Here is a 22,772-nt window from a genome sequence, read left to right on the forward strand (position 1 = left end):
ATTTTATATAAAAATGCATACTTATTATTTATAAAGATTACATAGATTTAAAAGCATCTTTTTTTGCTGCTCGTTTACAACTCAAAATACGAGTTAAGTGTAGAATGAAATATGATGTCTTCTCATTTCCCCTGCAAGAGGCAGCCTCATAGCTGAATCAAAACGAATACATTTGGCAGACCGGTGTAAAAATTGACCTAATCTCTATGACTTAAACGTCCTTTTAAGTTTTCTCTTCTCGTGATATTTTCAGGCATTTAGCCTACTCATATTGCATTCATTCATTAATAAAGAACCCCCTTTGAAGATTATTCTACGACGTTACCGGCAGTAGAAGATGGAATCGCGATTCAAACATTACCATCTGCTAACTGAAAAAATGCCCCCAAAAACGTAAATACGCTTGACATTTATTTAGTGGAAAATCGCTCATTCATAAAAAGCTCACTGGTAGCGATCATTGTCAGTAACAATGCAAAATGCGATATAGCCCTGTGTGGAGAAGCTGCCCCGGTAAATTCTACTACTACAGTACAGTACTAGACTACTGCTGTGTTCATCTTGGTAGCGATTGCGTTGGTTGAATTCGATTAAACGTTCCGTTGTACGGTTTAGGCTGAAATTAATTATTTTCATGAACAGATTGACAAAGTTTAAGCTGTGGCAATGAAGTTCAGGTTAGTAGTCACATAGTTTCACCTATTGAAAGACTTTTGATTTAAGTAAGGGGAGTGTCGAACATGTTCTGTCGCCGTTTGACTTCCTAAACAGCTGTTTAAGTTAGATGTTTTTGTCGTGTGTCTCGCGTAGGCTACAGCGTTGCAATGAGCAACACTGGTTTGAAACCACAGGTAATGATAATTTCACCAACAAATTGTTTACTTGTAATGTCATAATAAATCCTACAAAGAAAATGTATATGTGAGGAATGTTTATTTTAACGATTGAAAACAGATGCATCATAGACCACTGTGGTATGTGTTGCCCGGGCAACAGAGGCTAATGTCATGCTAATGCTTCAGTGAAATAGTAGACTACCGTTTCCGAAAGTAGATGTGGGCCTACTTCCTTAATAATATCAGCTAATATTGTACATTACATTTCATAATTGTGTTTCACATCACAAAGTAAAATGAGTAAATAGTTATCACCCTGGCCTCTTTGCTTGTGGCGTTTCTGCAGCTGCCTTGCAGTAAAGCTATAGTTAGCCTAGCTATCCCCCAAGTTAACAGATGTGAAACGAATGTTCTGCTACAGGTAGTCACGCGTGTTTTCGTGACGTTAGTGACGTTAGTAACGTCAGTGACTGTGGCTAGCAAATTAGCCACCGTTAGCTTCACTTTTCACCACAAAAACGCAATTTCTACTTAAACCATGCAACGGAACATAAATAAAAATACAACCAACGCAATCGCTAACAAGACGAACCTTTTGACACCGCCGTTGTGTATGTAGTCCAAATATTGACTGATCCTTAGGGGGGCGAAAATAAACAATAAATAATATATATGTGAGAGAACAAAGGTTGTGCCATTGCCGAAGGCAAAGCACACCCAATAATAATACCTACATATGTGAGAGAACAAAGGTTGTGCTCTTGCCGAAGGCAAGCACACCCAAATAGAATAAGGCAGCAAAATGGGCAGCATAGTGCAAAATGTGCAAAGTAGGTGGTGGATGGATTTATAAATAATAGATAAAGTGTAATGTCAGTGTGAGTCCTTGGCCTTGTTGAAGAGGCTTGCAGCGGATGGAAGGAAACTGTTCTTATGGCATTAGGTTTTGGTCCTGATGGACCGCAGCCTTCTGCCGGAGGGGAGTAGCTGGAACAGAGTGTCCAGGGTGGGAGGAGTGGGCCACAATCTTTCTCTCTCGCCTCAGGGTCCTCGAGGTGTGCAGGTCCTCGAGGGTAGTCAGATTACAGCCGATCACCTTCTCAGCAGCGCGGATGATACGCTGCAGTCTGCTCTTGTCCTTGGCAGTGGCAGCAGCATACCAGATGGTGATGGAGGAGGTGAGGATGGACTCAATGATGGCTGTGTAGAAGTGCACCATCATTGTCATTGGCAGGTTGAATTTATTCAGCTGTCGTAGGAAGTACATCCTCTGTTGTGCTTTCTTGGTGAGGGAGCTGATGTTTAGTTCCCACTTGAGGTCCTGGGAGAGGATAGTTCCCAGGATGCGGAATGACTCCACAGTGTTGACTGGGGAGTCACACAGGGTGATGGGGGTGAGTGGGGCTGTATTCTTCCTGAAGTCCACACTCATCTCCACTGTCTTAAGAGCATTGGGCCTCATTCACCAAATGTTCTTAAGAACAAATTTGCTCTTAAACCCCACTTATGCATTTTTCACGAAGATTCTGGCATTCACCAATGTTTTCTTATTTGGGATTTGTTCTTAGGTAAGAATAGAATTTACGCACACCCAAGAGCACTCTTACGCACAGTTGAGAGCTGACATGTTTGCGCAAAATAAGTAGTTATACCGTTTTCGTCCGTTCTAATTTAAAATTGAATATTTTGTCTCCTTTATAATCTTGCAACTAATATTTTTTTAGTATTTTACACATAATTAAATGTTTGTTTGTTTTAATAAATACACACTACACTTCTGCTCATTTGTAGGGATGCGTATTGATAAGATTTGAACGATTCCGACTCCTTATCAATTCCTGCTTATCGATTCGATTCCTTATCGATTCTCTTATCGATGTTCCCCTCTACAGCCATAGGTCTGTGCGTCCTGCACCCCCAAATTGCTTCACACAGTAACAAGTGGTTGTGATCACTTTTGAGCAGTTTAGCTCTATCTTAGATAGTTAGAGATGGAGCGCGAACATTAGCTGCGCTGCTGCATGCATCGAACACATGATGTTCCAGTAACTTCATTCCATACTGTATGTTCAAATGCTTCTTCATATTTGTAGTATTTCCTCCCTTCGACGAAATATACTTTTTACACGCGTTACAAGTGGCGTTGTTGTCATTTTGTCGTGTGAAATACAACCAAACTTTAGAATGCTTCTTCCTAGTTGCCATGTTTGCTGCAGTCTGTCAATGCGTGAACTTTTATAGTTTATTCAGACAAACGTTCGTGTGTCCCATTATTAAACTGAGCATATCGATTTTTAATCCATTATTAAACTTAGCATTTTAATTGTTTAACGGCACAGAGAATCGTTAACAGAATCGTTAAGGAATTTTGCTTTGTGAATCGATTCCTTGGAATCGATTCACTGGGAACCGGTTCTAAACAAGAACCGGTTCTCGATACCCATCCCTACTCATTTGTAAAGCACTTTGAATTGCCATGGTGTATGAATTGTGCTAGGCCTATTTAAATGAACTAGCCTTGCTTTGCTTTCAACTCACATCAATTATGTTAACAGGGAACCTTGCCATCTAATAATAAGTGACTTATCATGGTATTTATAGGCCCAAAGTAGTCTTATTCCGCACACTAAGACAATATCACACAATGGCATGTTTATTGCTGCTGCAAAATTTTGCAGATCGTCCCCTGAGGAGGGAACGCATCGTCCGTGACCATACCGATTTATTTGCAGAGTGACGAGTACCTGTTGGGACGCTTTAGGCTTCCAAGAGCAGTCCTCATGGATATTTTGTAACAGTCAACTGTCTTCTAGGCTAGGTTTTGAAATATGTTTTTTTGCTTCAGAATTCAGATTAAAGTTAAACTATTTAATTTCACTTCATCAGTTCTGCGCACTTCTCCAGATACAGCGTTCACTGCATGAGTAATTGCATTCCATGAATCGGTTTTATTTACTGCTTTGTATCCACAGCTGACGCTATTAAATATGATGTGTTGTTTGTCGCTAACGTCTTGCAGCTGTACCTCCACTTCAGAATTATTAAAGTTTTTCTGTCTTTTGTCGAGGCTTCCACCGTCTTTACCACGCCGAGTGTGCACACGGCCCTGCCATATCATGCCCTTTTATGGGAATTAACAGGGCGTTTACCTATGCTAAATAGGAGCAACGGGGCACAAGCTTTCAACTTACGAAATATTGGGATTCATCATTCTAAGAACACACCTGCGAACAATTCTGCTGTTTAAGAACACGTCATGAATCACATGTAGATTTCTCTTAGGAACTTTCTTAAGAACAAATTTAAGAAATAAGTTAGGAAGATATTGGTGAATGAGTCCCATTGAGCTCTAAGTTGTTCCGGCTACACCAAGTCACCAAGTTGTCAGCTTCCCACCAGTAGTGGATGGACTTATAAATAATAGATAAAGCCAGACTCATCTCCACCAGAGATGAGCCCAATGAGGGTGGTGTCGGCCGCAAACTTCAGGAGTTTGACGGACTGATGACTGGAGGTGCAGCTGTTGGTGTATAGGGGAGAAGAGCAGAGGGGAAGTCTGTGAAGTCAGGTACATTCAGCTGGGAGAGCTTGTCCTGAAGCAGAGCGGGGATGATGGTGTTGAATGCAGAGCTGAAGTCCACCACCGCTATCCTGGCATAGGATGCCAGTGTGGCCAGGTGCTGGAGGGTGAAGTGGAGGGCCATGTTAACTGCATCATCTACAGACCTGTTGGCTCTGTAGGCAAACTGCAGGGGGTCCAGGAGATGTTCTGTGATGGCTTTGAGGTGTACCAGCACCAGGCGCTCAAAATACTTCATTACCACAGAGGTCAGGGTGACGGGTCTGTAGTCATTAAGTCCTGTTGGCCTTGGCTTTTTGGCCACAGGGATTATGGTGAAGGACTTGAGACAGGCTGGCACATGGCAAGTCTCCAGGGAGGTTTTGAAGATGTTGGTGAACACCGGAGACAGCTGGTCAGCACAATGCTTGAGGGTGGCAGGAGAGACAGCGTCTGGCCCAGCTGCTTTGCGTGGGTTCTGCCTCTTAAACCGTCTGTTAACTTATCTCTCCTTAATGGAGAGAGACGTCTCTATGGAGATGGGGGGTAGGTGTAGTTCAAGGCAGTCCAATTGTCTTTAAAGTCAACAGTAAAACTTGTTCAGGTCGTTGGCCAGGCGAGTCTTTAATGGTGTGGGAGCTCTGGGCTTGTAGTTGGTGATCTGCCTGAGCCCTCTCCAGACAGAAGCAGAGTCGTTAGCAGAGAACTGGTGTCTTAGTCTCTCCGAGTACAGTCATTTAGCCTCTCTCACCGCCTTGCTAAACCTGTTCTTCTATCACTGTTTTGATGTCCTCACAGCAGGTTTACAGAGCTTTAGTTTCTGCCTGTATGCAGGAATCCGGTGGACCATGGTGTGGTCAGAGTGACCCAGTGCTGCTCGTGGGACCGCATGGTAGGCTCCACTGACTGTGGTGCAACAGTGATCCAAAGTGTTCCCTTCTCTGGTAGGGCATTCAATGAATTGTCTGTATTTGGGGGGTTCGTGGCTGAGATTCCTTTTGTTAATGTCGCCGAGTACGATAACCAGGGAATCCGGATTTACTCGTTCCACATTCAGAATCTGGTCGGCGAGCATGCGTTGGGCCTCTTTAACCTGTGTACCCGGCGGCATGTAAACTCTGACCAAAATGAGCGACGCAAACGCGCGAGGCGAGTAAGAAGGTTTACAGTTTATAAAAGATTATTCCAGATCCGGACAACAATGTTGCAGAATCACTGTCACATCTACAAACCAGCCACCGTTAGTGTAAAACAGATACCACCGCCTTTCAAGGCGTCCGTCTGTCGTCCATAGCTGCTTGTAGAGCTGGTGTGTGGAGTGGAGTTACCATGGAAACACTTTTGATATTTATTTATTTATTTGGCCTAATTGCCCGGGGAGCCTTGGAACTCAGAGCTTCGGAGCTGTCAACTGTCACCATGACTTGAGAAAGAGAGATCCCTAAAAATCGATGGGTCCAACCATCCATGTAATTTTAAGATCTTGATTCTACTGTGTGTGTGCATGCGTTCCCCCCCACACACACATTTGATGGATGTGTGTGATACAGAAAGAATTTCTGAAACCTTATGATTCATGAACTGTTGATGTAATTATGCTTTCCTTGTTCACTGAGTCGTTTCTGAATACTATCAGGTAACAACTGACGAGAGTTCTGAAGCTTTTTTTCAGTTCAATACAAGCTTGCAGACAAGAATAATGTTGGAAAATAGTTAAAGATCACAGTCCTTCTTACAGCATGAAGCAAGGCTTTCATCCTTCTTTCCAAAGGACCTTACTACGGGCTGTAAATCAGGTGCTAACTGGTACTCCTGTTTTTCTCTCCTAACTCAGGAGAAGATGTTATCAGCTAACCTAAACAGTCACAGTCCCTGAAATGTATACACATTGTTGTACTTTTACATAAATGTATAAATGTAATTGCTCACAGTTCTCTCTGTCAGTGGCGGTTCTACATTGAATTACACCCAGGGCGAGACGCCCTTCGCGAATGAAAATAAATAATAACTGAACTTCAAAACCAGTGAAGTTTTGTTGCAAAGCACACTATTATGGTGAAATGTTATCTCGTGTTTGTTGAGTTAAAACCGAAATATTGTTGTTGCATAGCAAGCATCATAGCAAAAAGGCTAACAAACGTAAGAGTTAGCCTATACCCACCAATTAACATTAGCCCTTCATTCATGACATGGATACCGTAATAATCATACAGATACATATTTGCATACCTTTATCTTTTTCTCATTTCTCGTCTTCTTTTCTTTTTTTTCGAAATTGGGCACCTGATGGCTTACTTGACCTTTTCCTGTCCATCTTCTTTGGCACTCAACAGTCAACAGATTTCCCATCCCCCCAACACTGTCACTCACGACCAGAAGTCAAGACTAAACCAATTCACCTTGGTGACCACAATCGTTTTGTGTCCATTTCACACAATTAAAAAAAAAAAAAATGTGCAGGAACTTTAGGCCTATATTTATAATATTATGAATGAAATGTGCATTATTTGGAAGAAAGTCGAGGTGCAACTGACTTTAGCCCACTAATTTAGAGTATTGCACTATTCAGTGGACCCCCCCCCCCCTTGTCCGTTCCATTTGGGAGACCCAGTCAGGTGAGCTGTCTGCCCCCCTCCCCTTTTTTCACACAGCTTCTGTGCACGGCACCTTCTCAGCAAGCAGGGGTGCCTGCAGCTGCCTGAAGGGGGTGACAATTTGCCAATTCCCCACACAGTGAAATTATAGAAAAGAGAAAACCGCTTCGCGGCGCAGAGATTTTTATTTATTTATTTTATGCTTGTGCGCCCCCCACGTGACATGAAAAAATGCCGCCCCGGGCGGCTGCCCGGTCCGCCCGTGCCTAAAACCGCCCCTGCTCTCAGTTAGAAACAGAGGTTTATTCCTACCTAAGTTACATCATCCTTATCAAACCCTCTGTAGCCCCTTGACCTATCATCAGATTAACAGTAAAAATTACTGCTGCATGCACTCTATTTTTTTACCATATCAAATAAACTGAAATATAATTGCAGGGTCAATCTGGCCAAGGAACAATAAAACAAAAGAGAGAGAAGGAACATACCAGTCAACAAATTAGCATTAGGAAGTCAGGTGGCTGAGCGGTGAGGGAATTGGGCTAGTAATACGAAGGTTGCCAGTTCGATTCCCGGCCGTGCCAACTGATGTTGTGTCCTTGGGCAAGGCACTTCACCCTACTTACCTCGGGGGAATGTCCCTGTACTTACTGTAAGTCGCTCTGGATAAGAGTGTCTGCTAAATGACTAAATGTAAATGTACATTTCTATCCTGGTGTTGGCACGCACACACCAACATACACAAACATATACACACACACCATACCCAAATAGTGAAAGACACAAAACTACCAAACAGGGAATGTAGCAAGTGACTTACTTTGTGATTTATACAAATTAATGGATTTCAACATCCATCAAGATCCATCTGTAAGGAAGTTGGCCCTTGCTCCTCACTTGTTGTTTTGATCTCAATGTGTGTGTGCGCGCGCTCGTGTGTTTGTGTGGTGAGATAAGGGTGTGGGCAGATTTTGTGAGAGAAAGGGCGGTGGTAATGGGTGGAGGTGGAGATCTTGATTATCCTAGTTAGAGGGTAAGGGACACACAAACATAGAACCATTAGAGAATTAAAACTCCCTGAAGACTTGCTAATCCGAGGCTTCCCACTCGCCTCCTGTCTCTGTTGCTAAATGGACTAAAGCTGCTGATTGTGTGTGTTTGTGTGCGTGTTGGTGTGTGTGTTTGTGTACACGTTGGGGTGTGTATGTGAACAACGCGGTTTTCCATCTCCTCCAGCTCAAACCTGTGTCATCATGTTCACCTGTGAGAGCGTTCCATTATTGGACGCATATGTACACTCACACTGCGCCTTCGAGGTTGACGGCGGCTATCATTACCGCACAAGCCAATCACTTGCGCCGCTCAGACTCTCCAGTCACCTGTCACCTCGGAAATTAGACAACTCGACGCTCTCTGGCGGTGGCTGTTACACTTCTGCAGGGGCGACATGGGAAGGTTGTGTCACAGAAAAGAGGAACAACATTAATGTTCCTCTCTAGGGGGGAGGGGTGGGTGGCAGGGTGTGTGTGTTTGTCTCTTTGTATGTCTGTGCACAGTACAGTCTGTGACCATGGGTGTGTGTTCCTGTTTGTGTGATTGTGTATGTGTTTGTTCCTGTGTGTGTGACTGTGTGGGTTCCTGTGTGTGTATGTGCTTGTGTGTGTTCCAGTGTGTGCGACTGTGTGTGTATGTGTTTGTTCCTGTGTGTGTGACTGTGTATGTGTGTGTGACTATGTGCGTGTGTGGGCTGTATGTGCAAACGTGTGACCCTTAGCGTGTGTGTCTCTACAGGACGGCCAGCTTGACATCCTATACACCTTCTGGACCTCGGTCACCAACACCCTCTCTGTAGAGCTGCAGGGAGCTACGGCTGGTGAGACTGCATCCTAATGTCTGTTTAATCCAGCCGTGTGTGTGTGTGAGACACACCTTTTTTTACAACCTGAATAGGTTACATCTTCCTCCTCTTGTTTTTCTCTCCTGTTGTCCTGTTCTCTCCTCCTCTCTTCCTCTACGACATATCTCTTCATCACATTCCTGTCAGCCTGCCATTACAGCACGCTGACCACAAATAACACTGTACCTGTGAGTGTGTGCGCGCACATGCCAACTGTAGCGCAGGCACAGACACCGGCCATCGCTCATCTTCGCTGAAGCAAACTCTAAACATCTCTCTGTCTCTCGTCCCACACACAGGGGGCACTGATTACACCTCTCTGGTGATTGATAACCCCCTGCTCAACAGGAAAGTGACCTAGAAACACACGCAAACCCACATTTCGATGAATTATATCCTCAAAGGAATAAGATAGCAGCAAGCCCCTCATCAGTGAAACACCCTCACATACACACACACACACACAACCCTCTCTCTTTGTCTTTCTACTTACTTTCTCTTTCACACACACAAACATACACAGGCACACTCCGTGCCGGAGAACGTTTGCCATCTCCATCTCAGTTGGGGAGCTATTTTCTACAGAGCAGATGAGTCTGTGGCCAGGTTTATATTCATCTGAGGTGAGGAAAGCAGAGGCGTGCGTGACCCAGGAGCCTGAGCTAGCTCCAAAGTGCATGGACCAGGCTCTGACATGCTTAGGACCAAACTCCGACATACTGGGAGCTAGCTCTGACATGCTTGGACCAAGCTCCGACACTGCAGCCTAGCTCCAATTCAACATGATAGAGCCGAGGTTCTCAACCCTGGTCCTCAAGGACCCCCTGCCATTCTCCAGGGTTTAGATATTTCCCTGCTCCAACACTCCTGATCCAAATGAATGGAAAAGAAAAGATGTTTCTTAAAAAATATTTGTAGATATACTGTATGTACACATTGCCTTTCTATCTTATCGAAACAGTAAGAGGGAGGTCGGTGTGAGTCGATTACCCTGTTTGTGTGTTTTTATGTAGTGTGACCATATAGACTGTCTAAAGTACTGCTGTATTGATTGATGTCCCTTTGTTATCACCAGGTAATGATGTCAATACAGAGTTTATCACGTATGTGTGTCGGTGTTAACCTGGACGCATGTATTTGGTCGTGTGTGTGTTACTCCCTTGGCTGTGAATTTGTTACCTTTCCATCCCAGTTCCGTGCAGTTCTGCAGTAGGACATTTCACAAGGTGGAATCCTCATTGTGCTCACTCGTGTGTGTGTCCAGCCTGGGGGATGATGGAACCAATTCAGCAGGGGAATGCAGGAGGAAAGCTTGTCAACAACTGAGAAGCATTCAGACAGAAGCAGTCGCTCCATCTATTATTCATCTGTCGTGTCTCGGCTGGCCCTCCCCTCAGCTTGCCCTCTGCTCACTTCATGCCTGCCTTCCTTCCTTCGTTCCTTCCTCTGTCAGTCTACCAGTCTGTCTGCCTCTATGCCTATCTGTCAGCCTTGAGAGAGAGTGTGTGTGTGTGTGAGCATGCATGCATATGTGTGTGTTTCAGCCCCCCCCCCCCACGACTTCCACCTCCCCACAGACATGATCATGTCTGCTGGCATCAGCCCTCATAAAGTGGCCATGCTGGGTGCATACAAATGTGGAAAATAGCATAAAGAAAAAACCCACTCGATTTGGCAACAATCTGCATATTATCCCTAACAAGCATTTAATCACTTGCAAAGCCAGGTTATTATCATACTAATGAGATAGATGCATTTAGATCATTCCATCTGTCCCTCTGTTCCATCGCCCGGGACGGAGGGATAGAACAAAGGCACTGTGTGTGTGTGTGTCTGGGGGATCGGAGATGACATTGGAACTGTCCTAGATCACTGAAGTATCAAAGCAGCGGTTTAGTTGAGCATCAAGCAACACACATGCACTGAACTATACTGAACAAGTTGACTAGTATGACACCATTATTTTTGGTGTGTTGGCATAGTGATTAATGTCAATAATTCATTTAGAATTACATTTCTAATTTCTCAATCTCTCTCGGTTCCTCCTGGTTTTTACTCTCCCCTTCTCTCTCCCTTTCTTTCAAATACCCATTCTCCTTTTTTTAATATCTTCTCTTATTATATTCCCTTCGGTCTCTCTCCCTCACCTCTCCCCATCCCTCTGTCTCCCTCACCTCGCCCCCTCTCCCCATCCCTCTCTCTCCATCACTCCCATCCTCCCCGTCCCCCTGTCCCCCCCAGCCTCGTCCTTCCTGAAGCAGGCCCTAGAGGGAGAGTACCCCAAGCTGCTGCGCCTCTACAACGAGCTGTGGCGCCGCCTGCAGCAGTACAGCTCCGGCCTCCAGGGAGCCCCGGGGGTCTGCTCCGGTCCAGAGACCGCGCTGGAACTGGCTAGCCGTGAGCCAGATGGCCGGGACCTCTTCACCCACGCCAAACAGGACTACAAGTCGGTCTCCTCCAACAATCCACACAAAAACTCACACATGCAGAGGTGTTTTTGACTGTACTGCTTGTGGTGAATCATGCTTCTCAAATGCACCAATGCTCATCTTTTTGCAGGTTGTCTCCGTACGGCAGACTTTGAAGCACATACACGCGCGCACACACACATACACTCAGTCGTCTTTACCTTAGCTAACCCATTTGCAGTCTGTGTACGGCGATAAAACAAGAGCTGAGATGAATCATACACGCATGTAAGCACACACATGCGCACACATACACAGACAGTACATGCACACATACACAGACAGTAGATGCACACATACACAGACAGTACATGCACACACAATTAAACAGGAGTAGTAATGAATGTCAATCAGATTGTACATGTTGTGTGTTTTCCGCTCCATCTCCCACACGTCTGCACTAAAGCTCTCTGAAGTGTCTAGCATTGCTGGCAACCCGTAATTAAAAACCCATTTACACACAGACAGACACACACACACACACACATACTGCATGTCTCTGCACGCATACTGGCATTTACACACACACACACACACAGACCCATTTACACACTGATATTTATACACACACACACCAGGTCTATACACACACGTACACTGACATTTACACACACACACAATAAGCATACACAAACACACACACACACACAGATGTATACACGCTGAGTGATGTTCACACTCAGATCTACATACGAACAATGACTGCATTAGTCCGTCATTGTTATTTTTAAACACCATAGAACTAACTGTCAGTCTAAATCCACCTGCTGCAGTTTTAAAAGTGTTTGGAAAGAGGGAGAGATTGACCCAAGGGAGAGAGAAAAGGTAAAAAGTAATAGAAAGCGACTCATTGGCAGAGAGGGTAAGAGAGGAAGGATGAAAAACGGAGAGAAAGAGAGTGACTTATGGATGGAGGGTAGAAAGAGGCGTGGAAAGAGAGAGGATGTAAGATGAAGGGAAGGACAGAAAAATAGGTGTGTGTTAGAAGTCTTACAGCAAAGAGCGAGAGAGCATAGAAGAGAATATTCTGAGGAGAGAGACTGTAAAGGCAAGGAATATATATGTGTTGACAGGCCCGCCCATAGAAATTGCTGGACCCCTGAGAAGGTCCCGTGAATGGGCCCACCCCAAATAGGGCTTTACTTATATTAACGCATGCGTGTGTGCTCTCTCTGTCCTACATAAAACATTATGTTAACCGAGAGAGACTTACTCAGTGATGAGCAAGCCCAAACAAAATCTACAGATTATTTTCACATTTTCTGCGGTTATTCAGACTGAAAATCTGCGGAATTCCACTAGCCTTCCTGTTCTTATGTCGGAGCGACCGAAGATGTTCCACCAGCAACAGTTTGACGCCAAATATATTTGATTGAATGTTGACAGACTTTGCAAAAAAGTATTAATCCATCCTCATAAAGATCGCCTGAAAACTCCTTGGCCCTGTATATTGCCGTAATTTTGGTTGATAAGTGTTTCCGTGTCAAGTCTCTTCAGGGCTGAATCTTGGGATGTTTGGATAACGTTTTAATATTGGCTACAGTAGCTTGTCCAACGTGAACGTTACTGTATCATTTTATGGGTTGACAGACTTCCTTCGATTGCTATCACAGACCTACAGTTAGGTCCATAAGTATTTGGACATTGACACAATTTTCATCATTTTGGCTCTGTATACCACCACAATGGATTTGAAATGAAACAATCAAGATGTGCTTTAAGTGCAGACTTTCAGCTTTAATTTCAGGGTATTTACATCCAAATCAGGTGAACGGTGTAGGAATTACAACACATTTTATATGTGCCCCCCCCCTTTTTAAGGGACCAAAAATAATTGGACAAACTAACATAATCATAAATCTAATTGTCACTTTTAATACTTGGTTGCAAATCCTTTGCAGTCAATGACAGCCTGAAGTCTGGAACCCATAGACATCACCAGACGCTGGGTTTCGTCCCTGGTGATGCTCTGCCAGGCCTCTACTGCAACTGTCTTCAGTTCCTGCTTGTTCTTGGGGCATTTTCCTTTCAGTTTTGTCTTTAGCAAGTGAAATGCATGCTCAATTGGATTTAGGTCAGGTGATTGACTTGGCCATTGCAGAACATTCCACTTCTTTGCCTTAAAAAACTCTTTGGTTGCTTTCGCAGTATGCTTCGGGTCATTGTCCATCTGCACTGTGAAGCGCCATCCTATGAGTTCTGAAGCATTTGGCTGAATGTGAGCAGATAATATTGCCCGAAACACTTCAGAATTCATCCTACTGCTTTTGTCAGCAGTCACATCATCGATAAATACAAGGGAACCAGTTCCATTTGCAGCCATACATGCCAACGCCATAACACTACCTCCACCATGCTTCACTGATGAGGTGGTATGCTTTGGATCATGAGCATTTCCTTCCCTTCTCCATACTCTTCTCTTCCCATCATTCTGGTACAAGTTGATCTTGGTCTCATCTGTCCATAGGATGTTGTTCCAGAACTGTACAGGCTCTTTTAGATGTTTTTTGGCAAACTCTAATCTGGTCTTCCTGTTTTTGAGACTCACCAATGGTTTACATCTTGTGGTGAACCCTCTGTATTTACTCTGGTTAAGTCTTCTCTTAATTGTTGACTTTGACACAGATACGCCTACCTCCTGGAGAGTGTTCTTGATCTGGCCAACTGTTGTGAAGCGGTTTTTCTTCACCAGGGAAAGAATTCTTCTGTCATCCACCACAGTTGTGTTCCGTGGTCTTCCGGGTCTTTTGGTGTTGCTGAGCTCACCAGTGCATTCTTTCTTTTTAAGAATGTACCAAACAGTTGATTTGGCCACACCTAATGTTTTTGCTATCTCTCTGATAGGTTTGTTTTGATTTTTCAGCCTAACGATGGTTTGCTTCACTGATGGTGACAGCTCTTTGGACTTCATATTGAGAGTTGACAGCAACAGATTCCAAACACAAATACCATACTTGAAAAGAACTCTAGACCTTTTATCTGCTCCTTGTCAATGAAATAACAAACTCCCTTTATGAGAGAATAACATACACCTGGCCATGGAACAGCTGAGCAGCCAATTGTCCAATTACTTTTGGTCCCTTAAAAAGGGGGGGCCACATATAAAATGTATTGTAATTCCTACACCGTTCACCTGATTTGGATGTAAATACCCTGAAATTAAAGCTGAAAGTCTGCACTTAAAGCACATCTTGATTGTTTCATTTCAAATCCATTGTGGTGGTATACAGAGCCAAAATGATGACAATTGTGTCAATGTCCAAATACTTATGGACCTAACTGTACCTACACTGGTGACAATGGGCTCTGTTTACAGGTAAAATATTTTGAAAGATTATAGACGTAATATGAGTTGACAAGTTTATTTAAATTTGCCTCAGACCAATGCATTCTTTTTTAAATTCTGCGCTCGCAAAATATTTAGGATGAACATGATTATTGCTGGCACCGTGGCTGGGCCCCAGAAAGCTTTCCCCCCTTATGGGCAGGCCTGCGTGTGGAGGGAAACTACACAGAGAGACTGACGGACAGCTGAAGAAGGAGAAAGGCAAAGGGAGGGAGTGAGAAAGAGAGAGACCGAGAGAGAAGGGGAAAGAAAAGGAAAAGATGGAGAAGGAGAGAGAAAGGAAAATAGAATAAGGGTTGGAGTGGCACTCTAGTGAGGGAGATATAAATGGTGAGTGATGAACTCTTGTCTGAACGCATCGCTGATGAGTATGGGAGGCGACGGGGGAAATGGGCTTGATGGTCGACAGTGTCAGTCACTAACAGCTCCAGCCGAACGTGAGTCACTATTCATTAGCCTAGAGGAGCTAGGGGCTCCAGGCCTGGGGGGGAGGGGGGCCTGGCGTCCCAGAGCCTCCCAGAGGAGGTGCCCCGGGGCCTGGGTATTCTGGCTCCGGTGCCTGCCTGGTTGGTTATCTTCCCAAGCACACACAGACACACACAGACACACACATACACGCGCTCAGGCTGTGTTGATTGAGGCTGAGTACACTGGAGCCACTGGGATATGAGCAGAGCATCTCCATCTTTCTGTTAGGGTTCTGTCTCTTTTTCGCTCTTTCTTACTCCCTTTATTTCTCTTTCCACTCTCTCTCTTCCTCATAAATGTCCTTGTTGTATTATCTCCATCTCTCTCTCTGCCAGACCTACTCTGTCCTTCTCTATCTCTTCCCTTTCATCATTGCACCTCTGTACTTCCTCCCACAGCCCTCTCCCTCCGTTTCTTTCGCTCTCTCCCTCCATCTCCAGGCCGTCATGTCGTGCAGTTTCTGGCACTTGTCTCAGAGTAGTTAACCTTGTAATTATAGAGGGTGCCAAATACCTACTCCAATGTGGGAGGCTGTGCGTGTGTGTGTTCTACTGATAATATGTTAGGGGAAAGGGATGTAGAGGAGGAGATAAAGGTTGCACGAAGCGCTAGATGGAAGGAAGATGTGTGTGGGGGTGGTAGGAAGGAAGAAAGGGAGGAATGAAGGGAAGGGAAGGGAAGGGAAGGGGAGGGAGGGAGGGAGGGAGGGAGGGAGGGAGGGAGGGAGGGAGGGAGGGAGGGAGGGAGGGAGGGAGGGAGGGAGGGAGGGAGGGAGGGAGGGAGATGCACAGATGGAGGGTGGGAGGGGTGCCAGATTAGCAATGGTAGAGGATGAGGGAATGGAGTGATGCAGGGAGGGAAAGGAAGGCATGATAGAGGGATGAGAAGAGAGTGAGGCAGACAGAGCGAGGGTGAGGACATGAGGACAGCCAACCTTCCTGCTCCCTCTCTCTGCGTAGTCGTGAACCTTAGGTTTATGTTCCTGGATTTCCGTGTGTGTGCCTGTTACGTGTATACGGTACTCTGTGTGTGAGATCAGTGTGTGTCTAAATTGGCTCGCACTGTTCCGAGACTCCTTCCTCTTCTCCTCGTCTTCCTTCCATCCTTCCATCACCAGAGACACATCTATCAATACCCCTCCTAGTTGCAGCAACCAGGAAGAAAGGCTTCACAGCCTCACCTCCCCCTGTGATGAAATGATTATGAAAGATGGAGAGACGAACGACAGCTAGATTGAGAAAAGCAGACATGCAGCCCAGGGATCCCTAACCTACATGGGGGCGCCATTACCTTTTTCTTGTCAATGTGTGTGTGTGGAAGCACACCAATTTCACACCATGTTGAAATTGAAGGAGGGGATGTAAAGGAATGAGGAAAAACATAATAAATTAGAAATGTAGCAGTGGGAGCTAAGGATTTGAAATGCCTTCTTGTGTGTGTGTGTGTGTGTGTGTGCGTGTGTGTGTATATATGTGTGTGTGTATGCATGTGTTTGTATATGTGTGTGTGTGTGTGTGTGTGCAGCCCAGAGAAGGCGTTGAAGGACTCCCTACAGCCTTATGAGGCAGCCTACCTCTCCAAGTCCCTTTCCCGCCTGTTTGACCCCATTAACCTGGTGTTCCCCATGGGGGGCCGCAACCCTCCCTCCAACGACGAGCTGGACAGCATCATCAAGACTGTCAGCAGGTGCCTGTCTGCACGCACACACACACCTACAGGTTAACACACACGTACAGGTTAACACACACACACATACAGGTTAACACACACACATACAGGTTAACACACACACCTACAGGTTAACACACACATACGTACAGGTTAACACACACTGGTACAGGTTAACACACGCACACAATTTAACACACACACGTACAGGTTAACACACAGACACAAATAGGTTGTGTACACGCAAGCATATTCATGTTAACAAACACACACATGCATTAACAAACACACACACACAAGCATACTCACATTAACAAATGTGCATGCGCATACTCATTTTAATAAATATAGGCCTACAGACACAAAAGTATACTCACATTGACAAACATGCACACACACAAGCATACTCACATTACAGTTTTTCACAGTTGCTAAAACACATTTCTTGAAACTGTCACCCATTTTCTCTAAACTGTAAATCCATCCATCCATCATCTTCCGCTTGTCCGGGGGTCGGGTCGCGGGGGCAGCAACCTAAGCAGGGAGGCCCAGACTCTCCTCTCCCCGGCCACTTCCACCAGCTCTTCCTGGAGGACCCCGAGGCGTTCCCAGGCCAGCCGAGAGACATAGTCCCTCCAGCGTGTCCTGGGTCTTCCCCGGGGCCTCTTCCCAGTGGGACGTGCCCAGAACACCTCACCAGGGAGGCGTCCAGGAGGCATCCTTATCAGATGTCCGAGCCACCTCAACTGGCCCCTCTCGACGCGGAGGAGCAGCGGTTCTACTCTGAGCCCCTCCCGGATGACCGAGCTTCTCACCCTATCTCTAAGGGAGAGCCCGGACACCCTGCGGAGAAAACTCATTTCGTCCGCTTGTATTCGCGATCTCGTTCTTTCGGTCACTACCCACAGTTTGTGACCATAGGTGAGGGTAGGAACGTAGATCGACTGGTAAATAGAGAGCTTCGCCTTTCGACTCAGCTCCTTCTTCACCATGACGGACCGATGCAGAGCCCGCATCACTGCGGACGCCGCACCGATCCGCCTGTCGATCTCGCGCTCCATCCTTCCCTCACTCGTGAATAAGACCCCGAGATACTTGAACTCCTCCGCTTGGGACAAGATCTCCTCCCCGACCCGGAGATTGCACTCCACCTTTTTCCGGTCGATAACCATGGCCTCAGATTTGGAGGTGCTGATTCCCATCCCAGCCCCTTCGCATTCGGTTGCGAACCGCTCCAGTGAGAGCTGGAGGTCACGGCCCGATGAAGCCAACAGGACCACATCATAAGAAAAAAGCAGCGACCCAATCCTGAGGTCACCAAACCGGACCCCCTCAACGCCCTGGCTGCGCCTAGAAATTCTGTCCATATAAGTTATGAACAGAATCGGTGACAAAGGGCAGCCCTGGTGAAGTCCAACCCTCACCGGGAACAAGTTCGACTTACTACCGGCAATGCGGACCAAACTCTGGCACCGGTCGTACAGGGACCGAACAGCCCCGATCAGGGAGTCCGGTACCCCGTACTCCTGGAGCACCCCCCACATGAGCCCCCGAGGGACACGGTCGAACGCCTTTTCCAAATCCACAAAACATGTGTAGACTGGTTGGGCGAACTCCCATGCACCCTCCAGAACCCTGCCGAGGGTATAGAGCTGGTCCACAGTTCCACGGCCAGGACGAAAACCACATTGCTCCTCCTGAATCCGAGGTTCGACAATCCAACGGATCCTCCTCTCCAGCACCCCTGAATAGACTTTCCCAGGGAGGCTGAGGAGTGTGATCCCCTAAAGTTGGAGCACACCCTCCGGTCCCCCTTTTTAAAGAGGGGAACCACCACCCCGGTCTGCCAGTCCAGAGGCACTGTCCCCGATGTCCACGTGATGTTGCAGAGTCGTGTCAACCAAGACAGCCCTACAACATCCAGAGCCTTAAGGAACTCCGGGCGGACCTCATCCACCCCAGGGGCCTTGCCACCGCGGAGCTTTTCAACCACCTCGGCGACCTCAGCCCCAGAGATAGAAGGCCCCCCCCCCCCAATGTCCCCAGACTCTGCCTCCACGTCGGAACGCGTGTTGGTGGGATTAAGGAGGTCTTCAAAGTATTCCTTCCACTGATCCAGGACGTCCCCCATCGAGGTCAGCAGCGCACCATCCCCACCATATACAGCGTTGACAGTGCACTGCTTCCCCCTCCTGAGTCGCCGGATGGTGGTCCAGAACCTTTTCGAAGCCGTTTGTAAGTCATTCTCCATGGCCTCGCCGAACTCCTCCCACGCCCGGGTTTTTGCCTCCGCGACCGCCAAAGCCGCATTCCGCTTGGCCTGCCGGTACACATCAGCTGCCTCTGGAGTCCTACCAGCCAACAAAGTCCGATAGGCCTCCTTCTTCAGCTTGACGGCTTCCCTCACCTCCGGCGTCCACCACCGGGTCCGAGGGTTGCCGCCGCGACATGCACCGACCGCCTTGCGTCCGCAGCTCCGGTCAGCCGCCTCAACAATGGAGGCCCGGAACATGGCCCATTCGGACTCAATGTCCCCGGCCTCCCCCGAGACATGATCGAAGCTCTCCCGGAGGTGGGAGTTGAAGCTCCTTCTGACGGGATTCTGCCAGCCGTTCCCAGAAGACCCTCACATTACGTTTGGGCCTGCCAGGCCTGACCGGCGTCTTCCCCCACCATCGTAGCCAACTCACCACCAGGTGGTGATCAGTTGACAGCTCCGCCCCTCTCCTCACCCGAGTGTCCAAGACATTCGGCCTCAGATCCGACGACACGACTACAAAGTCTATCATTGAACTGAGACCTCGGGTGTCCTGGTGCCAAGTGCACATATGGACACCCTTATGCTTGAACATGGTGTTCGTTATGGACAAGCCGTGTCTAGCACAGAAGTCCAACAACAAAACACCGCTCGGGTTCGGATTGGGGGGGCCGTTCCTCCAAATCACGCCCCTCCAGGTCTCACTGTCATTGCCCACATGAGCATTGAAGTCCCCCAGGAGGACGAGGGAATCTCCGGGAGGAGCGCTTTCCAGCACCCCTCCCAGAGACTCCAAAAAGGGTGGGTACTCTGCACTGCCATTTGGTGCATAAGCACAAACAACAGTGAGGACCCGTCCCCCCACCCGAAGGCGGAGGGAGGCTACCCTCTCGTCCACCAGGGTGAACCCCAACGTACAGGCACCGAACCGAGGGGAAACAAGTATTCCCACCCCAGCTCGACGCCTCTCACCGAGGGCAACTCCAGAGTGGAAGAGAGTCCAGCCCCTCTCAAGGAGACTGGTTCCGGAGCCGATGCTGTGCGTCGAGGCGAGGCCGACTATATCTAGCCGGAACCTCTCTACCTCGCGCACCAGCTCCGGCTCCTTTCCCGCCAGCGAGGTGACGTTCCACGTCCCTAGAGCTAGCTTCTGCAGCTGAGGATTGGACCGCCAAGGCCCCCGCCTTCGGCCGCCACCCGTCTCGCACTGCACCCGACCCCCATGACCCCTCCTGCGGATGGTGAGCCCACTGGAAGGGGGTCCCACGTTGTCTCTTCAGGCTGTGCCCGACCGGGCCCCATGGGAAAAGGCCCGGCCACCAGGCGCTTGCCATCGAGCCCCACCCCCGGGCCTGGCTCCAGGGGGGGGGCCCGGTGACCCGCTTCCGGGCAGGGGCAACTGAGAACCATTGTTCGTTTTCTTCATGGTAGTTTTTTGAGCCACGCTTTGTCTGATCCTTTGCCTGGAACCTGTTTGCCGTTGGTGACCCTACCAGGGGCATAAAGCCCCCGACAACATAGCTTACATTTAGTCATTTAGCAGACGCTCTTATCCAGAGCGACTTACAGTAAGTACAGGGACATTCCCCCGAGGCAAGTAGGGTGAAGTGCCTTGCCCAAGGACACAATGTCAGTTGGCATGACCGGGAATCGAACTGGCAACCTTCGGATTACTAGCAATTACCTCACCGCTCAGCCACCTGACTCCCCAGCTTCCAGGATCATTAGGACACGCAAACCCCTCCACCGCGGTAAGGTGGTGACTCAAGGAGGGGCAAAACTGTAAATACAAAACCAAATCTTCCAAACTACATTTCCAAAACCCTGACTCTTCTGGCAAAATCAAACACTCACCCCTAAACCATTTAACCTTTTGCTCAAAATCAAACAGTGCTTTCAGATCATAAACACAGAAAATCGATATAGACATAAAAAAGAGAACACAGCATCCAGGGCATGTACAGTAGTTACAGTAGTAGTTAAAATATGTTCATTGTACATACTGCAGTAAACGCATTTCACAATAAAGAAAGTATAACAATGCACACTGTAAGTCATACAGTATTGCATGTCTTTTTATGCATTTAATTTCCATGAAAATAAGATGAAAAATGAAAATTGTGAAAATTGTGCAACTGCAAAGTCAATGTGACATTTACGGTGTTCTGCCTCAGCATCACGTCTTTGTACTGGGACCGGCCAGAGGATTACATCATTAGAAACAAGTGTGAACAATTTTGAGTCATTGTGTTTTAAAGATGACAACAGTGTTGTAGTTGTTTGTACTGTTTGCCACCTGTGTTACCATTTTGCAAAACAAGTACATCACAGTGCAAAATGTTTTTTGTGAGTGAGAATGTGTTTAGAGTTTTGCCAAATGAGTGACTGATTCGACAAATGAGTGTAGGCCACTGAACATTTGATTCAGAGAATGGGGTTTTAGTGTTTTAGCACAAACTGTAACCCACACAAGCATGTTCCTACCCACCGCACACACACAGGCTGACCGGTAGGTGAGGGGGGTGATGTGTATTGATGACAGCGTGTTCCGTTGTGTTCCTCAGCGAGCTCAACGTGGCGGCGGTGGATCCCAGCCTCAGTCTGGCCGTGGCCAAGAACGCTGCCAAGACCGTCCAGCTCTTCTGTGTCAAGTCCGAACAGCTGGTGAGTGTGTCAGGCCATTTGACATGCGCGTGTGTGTGTTCTGTGTGCTACCCATGCCATCTGTCTGTGAGCCTGCGGTATGGTATCTGTGTGTTTTGTTAGTTTGTGTGTGTGTGTCTAAATGTATGTGGTTTTTGTTCATCTGTCCTGTGTGTGTGTGTGTGTGTGTGTGTGTGTGTGTGTGTGCGTGTGTATGTGTGTGTGTGTGGTGTTTATTAATCTGACTTGATAGTGTGTGTCGTGTTTATTGATCTGTTGATAGTGTGTTTTGAGAAAGTTAAAAGTCACAGTTAGGTCCTAGGTGACGCTCTGATTTGTTTTTTTCTCTCGGGGTGTGCCATGTCTCGGTCCCTCGCTCTGCATCAGCCCTCTCGTCCATCCTTTACTTCTGGAGATAATGGCTGCCCTGACAGGCATCGAGTGCCTTCCCAACGCTGCCGCTCGTCATAATCAGCCATTGATTGGCTCCCCCTGGTCTCTCTCATGCCTGATTGTGGACAAATGGCTTCTACTCGGCCACTCTGAGATCGATCAGTCAGACCTGGGTTGGTTGTCTCTCAGGGTCCTGGTTGACAGTGGCCCCTGATAATCCGAAATAAATTTGGTGTAATTTTAAAACACCAAAGACTAAATTTCATATTGTTTAATATATAAACTCTGTAGTCTGAATCATTTCATCTGCGCTGTATGGTCTGTGACCCTCCAATCAATGCGTTGCGGCTGCGGCGGCGACACCAATCAGGATCCACGAAGTACACACATACACGTTGTGGATTAGTCTACCTGTTCGGAATGGATTAATTAGCCATGGATATCAGGCGATTTTTGAAGAGACCATCGAGTGCTCCCACTCCCAAAGATGCCGGCAAAAGGCATCAAGTACAGAGTAAGATCAATTCACGTTTGTAAACGTTGTTTTGGTTTGCACAACATCGCATTAAGACAGGGACAAACGGATAGCCTACTATTATTAACGTTCTTATAAATACAATGATGCAGATACAAGCCAACCTGG

General features: G+C 47.0%; 1 protein-coding gene across 2 annotated transcripts in view; it reads left to right on the forward strand.

Annotated features, from left to right (window-relative positions):
• The window catches only part of cog5 (component of oligomeric golgi complex 5), a 122,951-nt gene that overhangs the window by 93,905 nt on the left and 6,274 nt on the right, over positions 1–22,772 (forward strand). Inside the window, exons 11-14 of one of the 2 annotated variants that reach the window (XM_067255049.1) lie at positions 8,781–8,862; positions 11,128–11,377; positions 16,693–16,854; positions 21,658–21,757. In XM_067255049.1, coding sequence (XP_067111150.1) covers positions 8,781–8,862; positions 11,128–11,377; positions 16,693–16,854; positions 21,658–21,757 — 594 coding nt within the window. The remainder of the gene's footprint in view (positions 1–8,780; positions 8,863–11,127; positions 11,378–16,692; positions 16,855–21,657; positions 21,758–22,772) is intronic. The other variant, XM_067255051.1, reaches the window with a different exon arrangement.

Source organism: Osmerus mordax, chromosome 17 (assembly GCF_038355195.1).
Source record: "Osmerus mordax isolate fOsmMor3 chromosome 17, fOsmMor3.pri, whole genome shotgun sequence".
NCBI classification, from domain to species: domain Eukaryota; kingdom Metazoa; phylum Chordata; class Actinopteri; order Osmeriformes; family Osmeridae; genus Osmerus; species Osmerus mordax.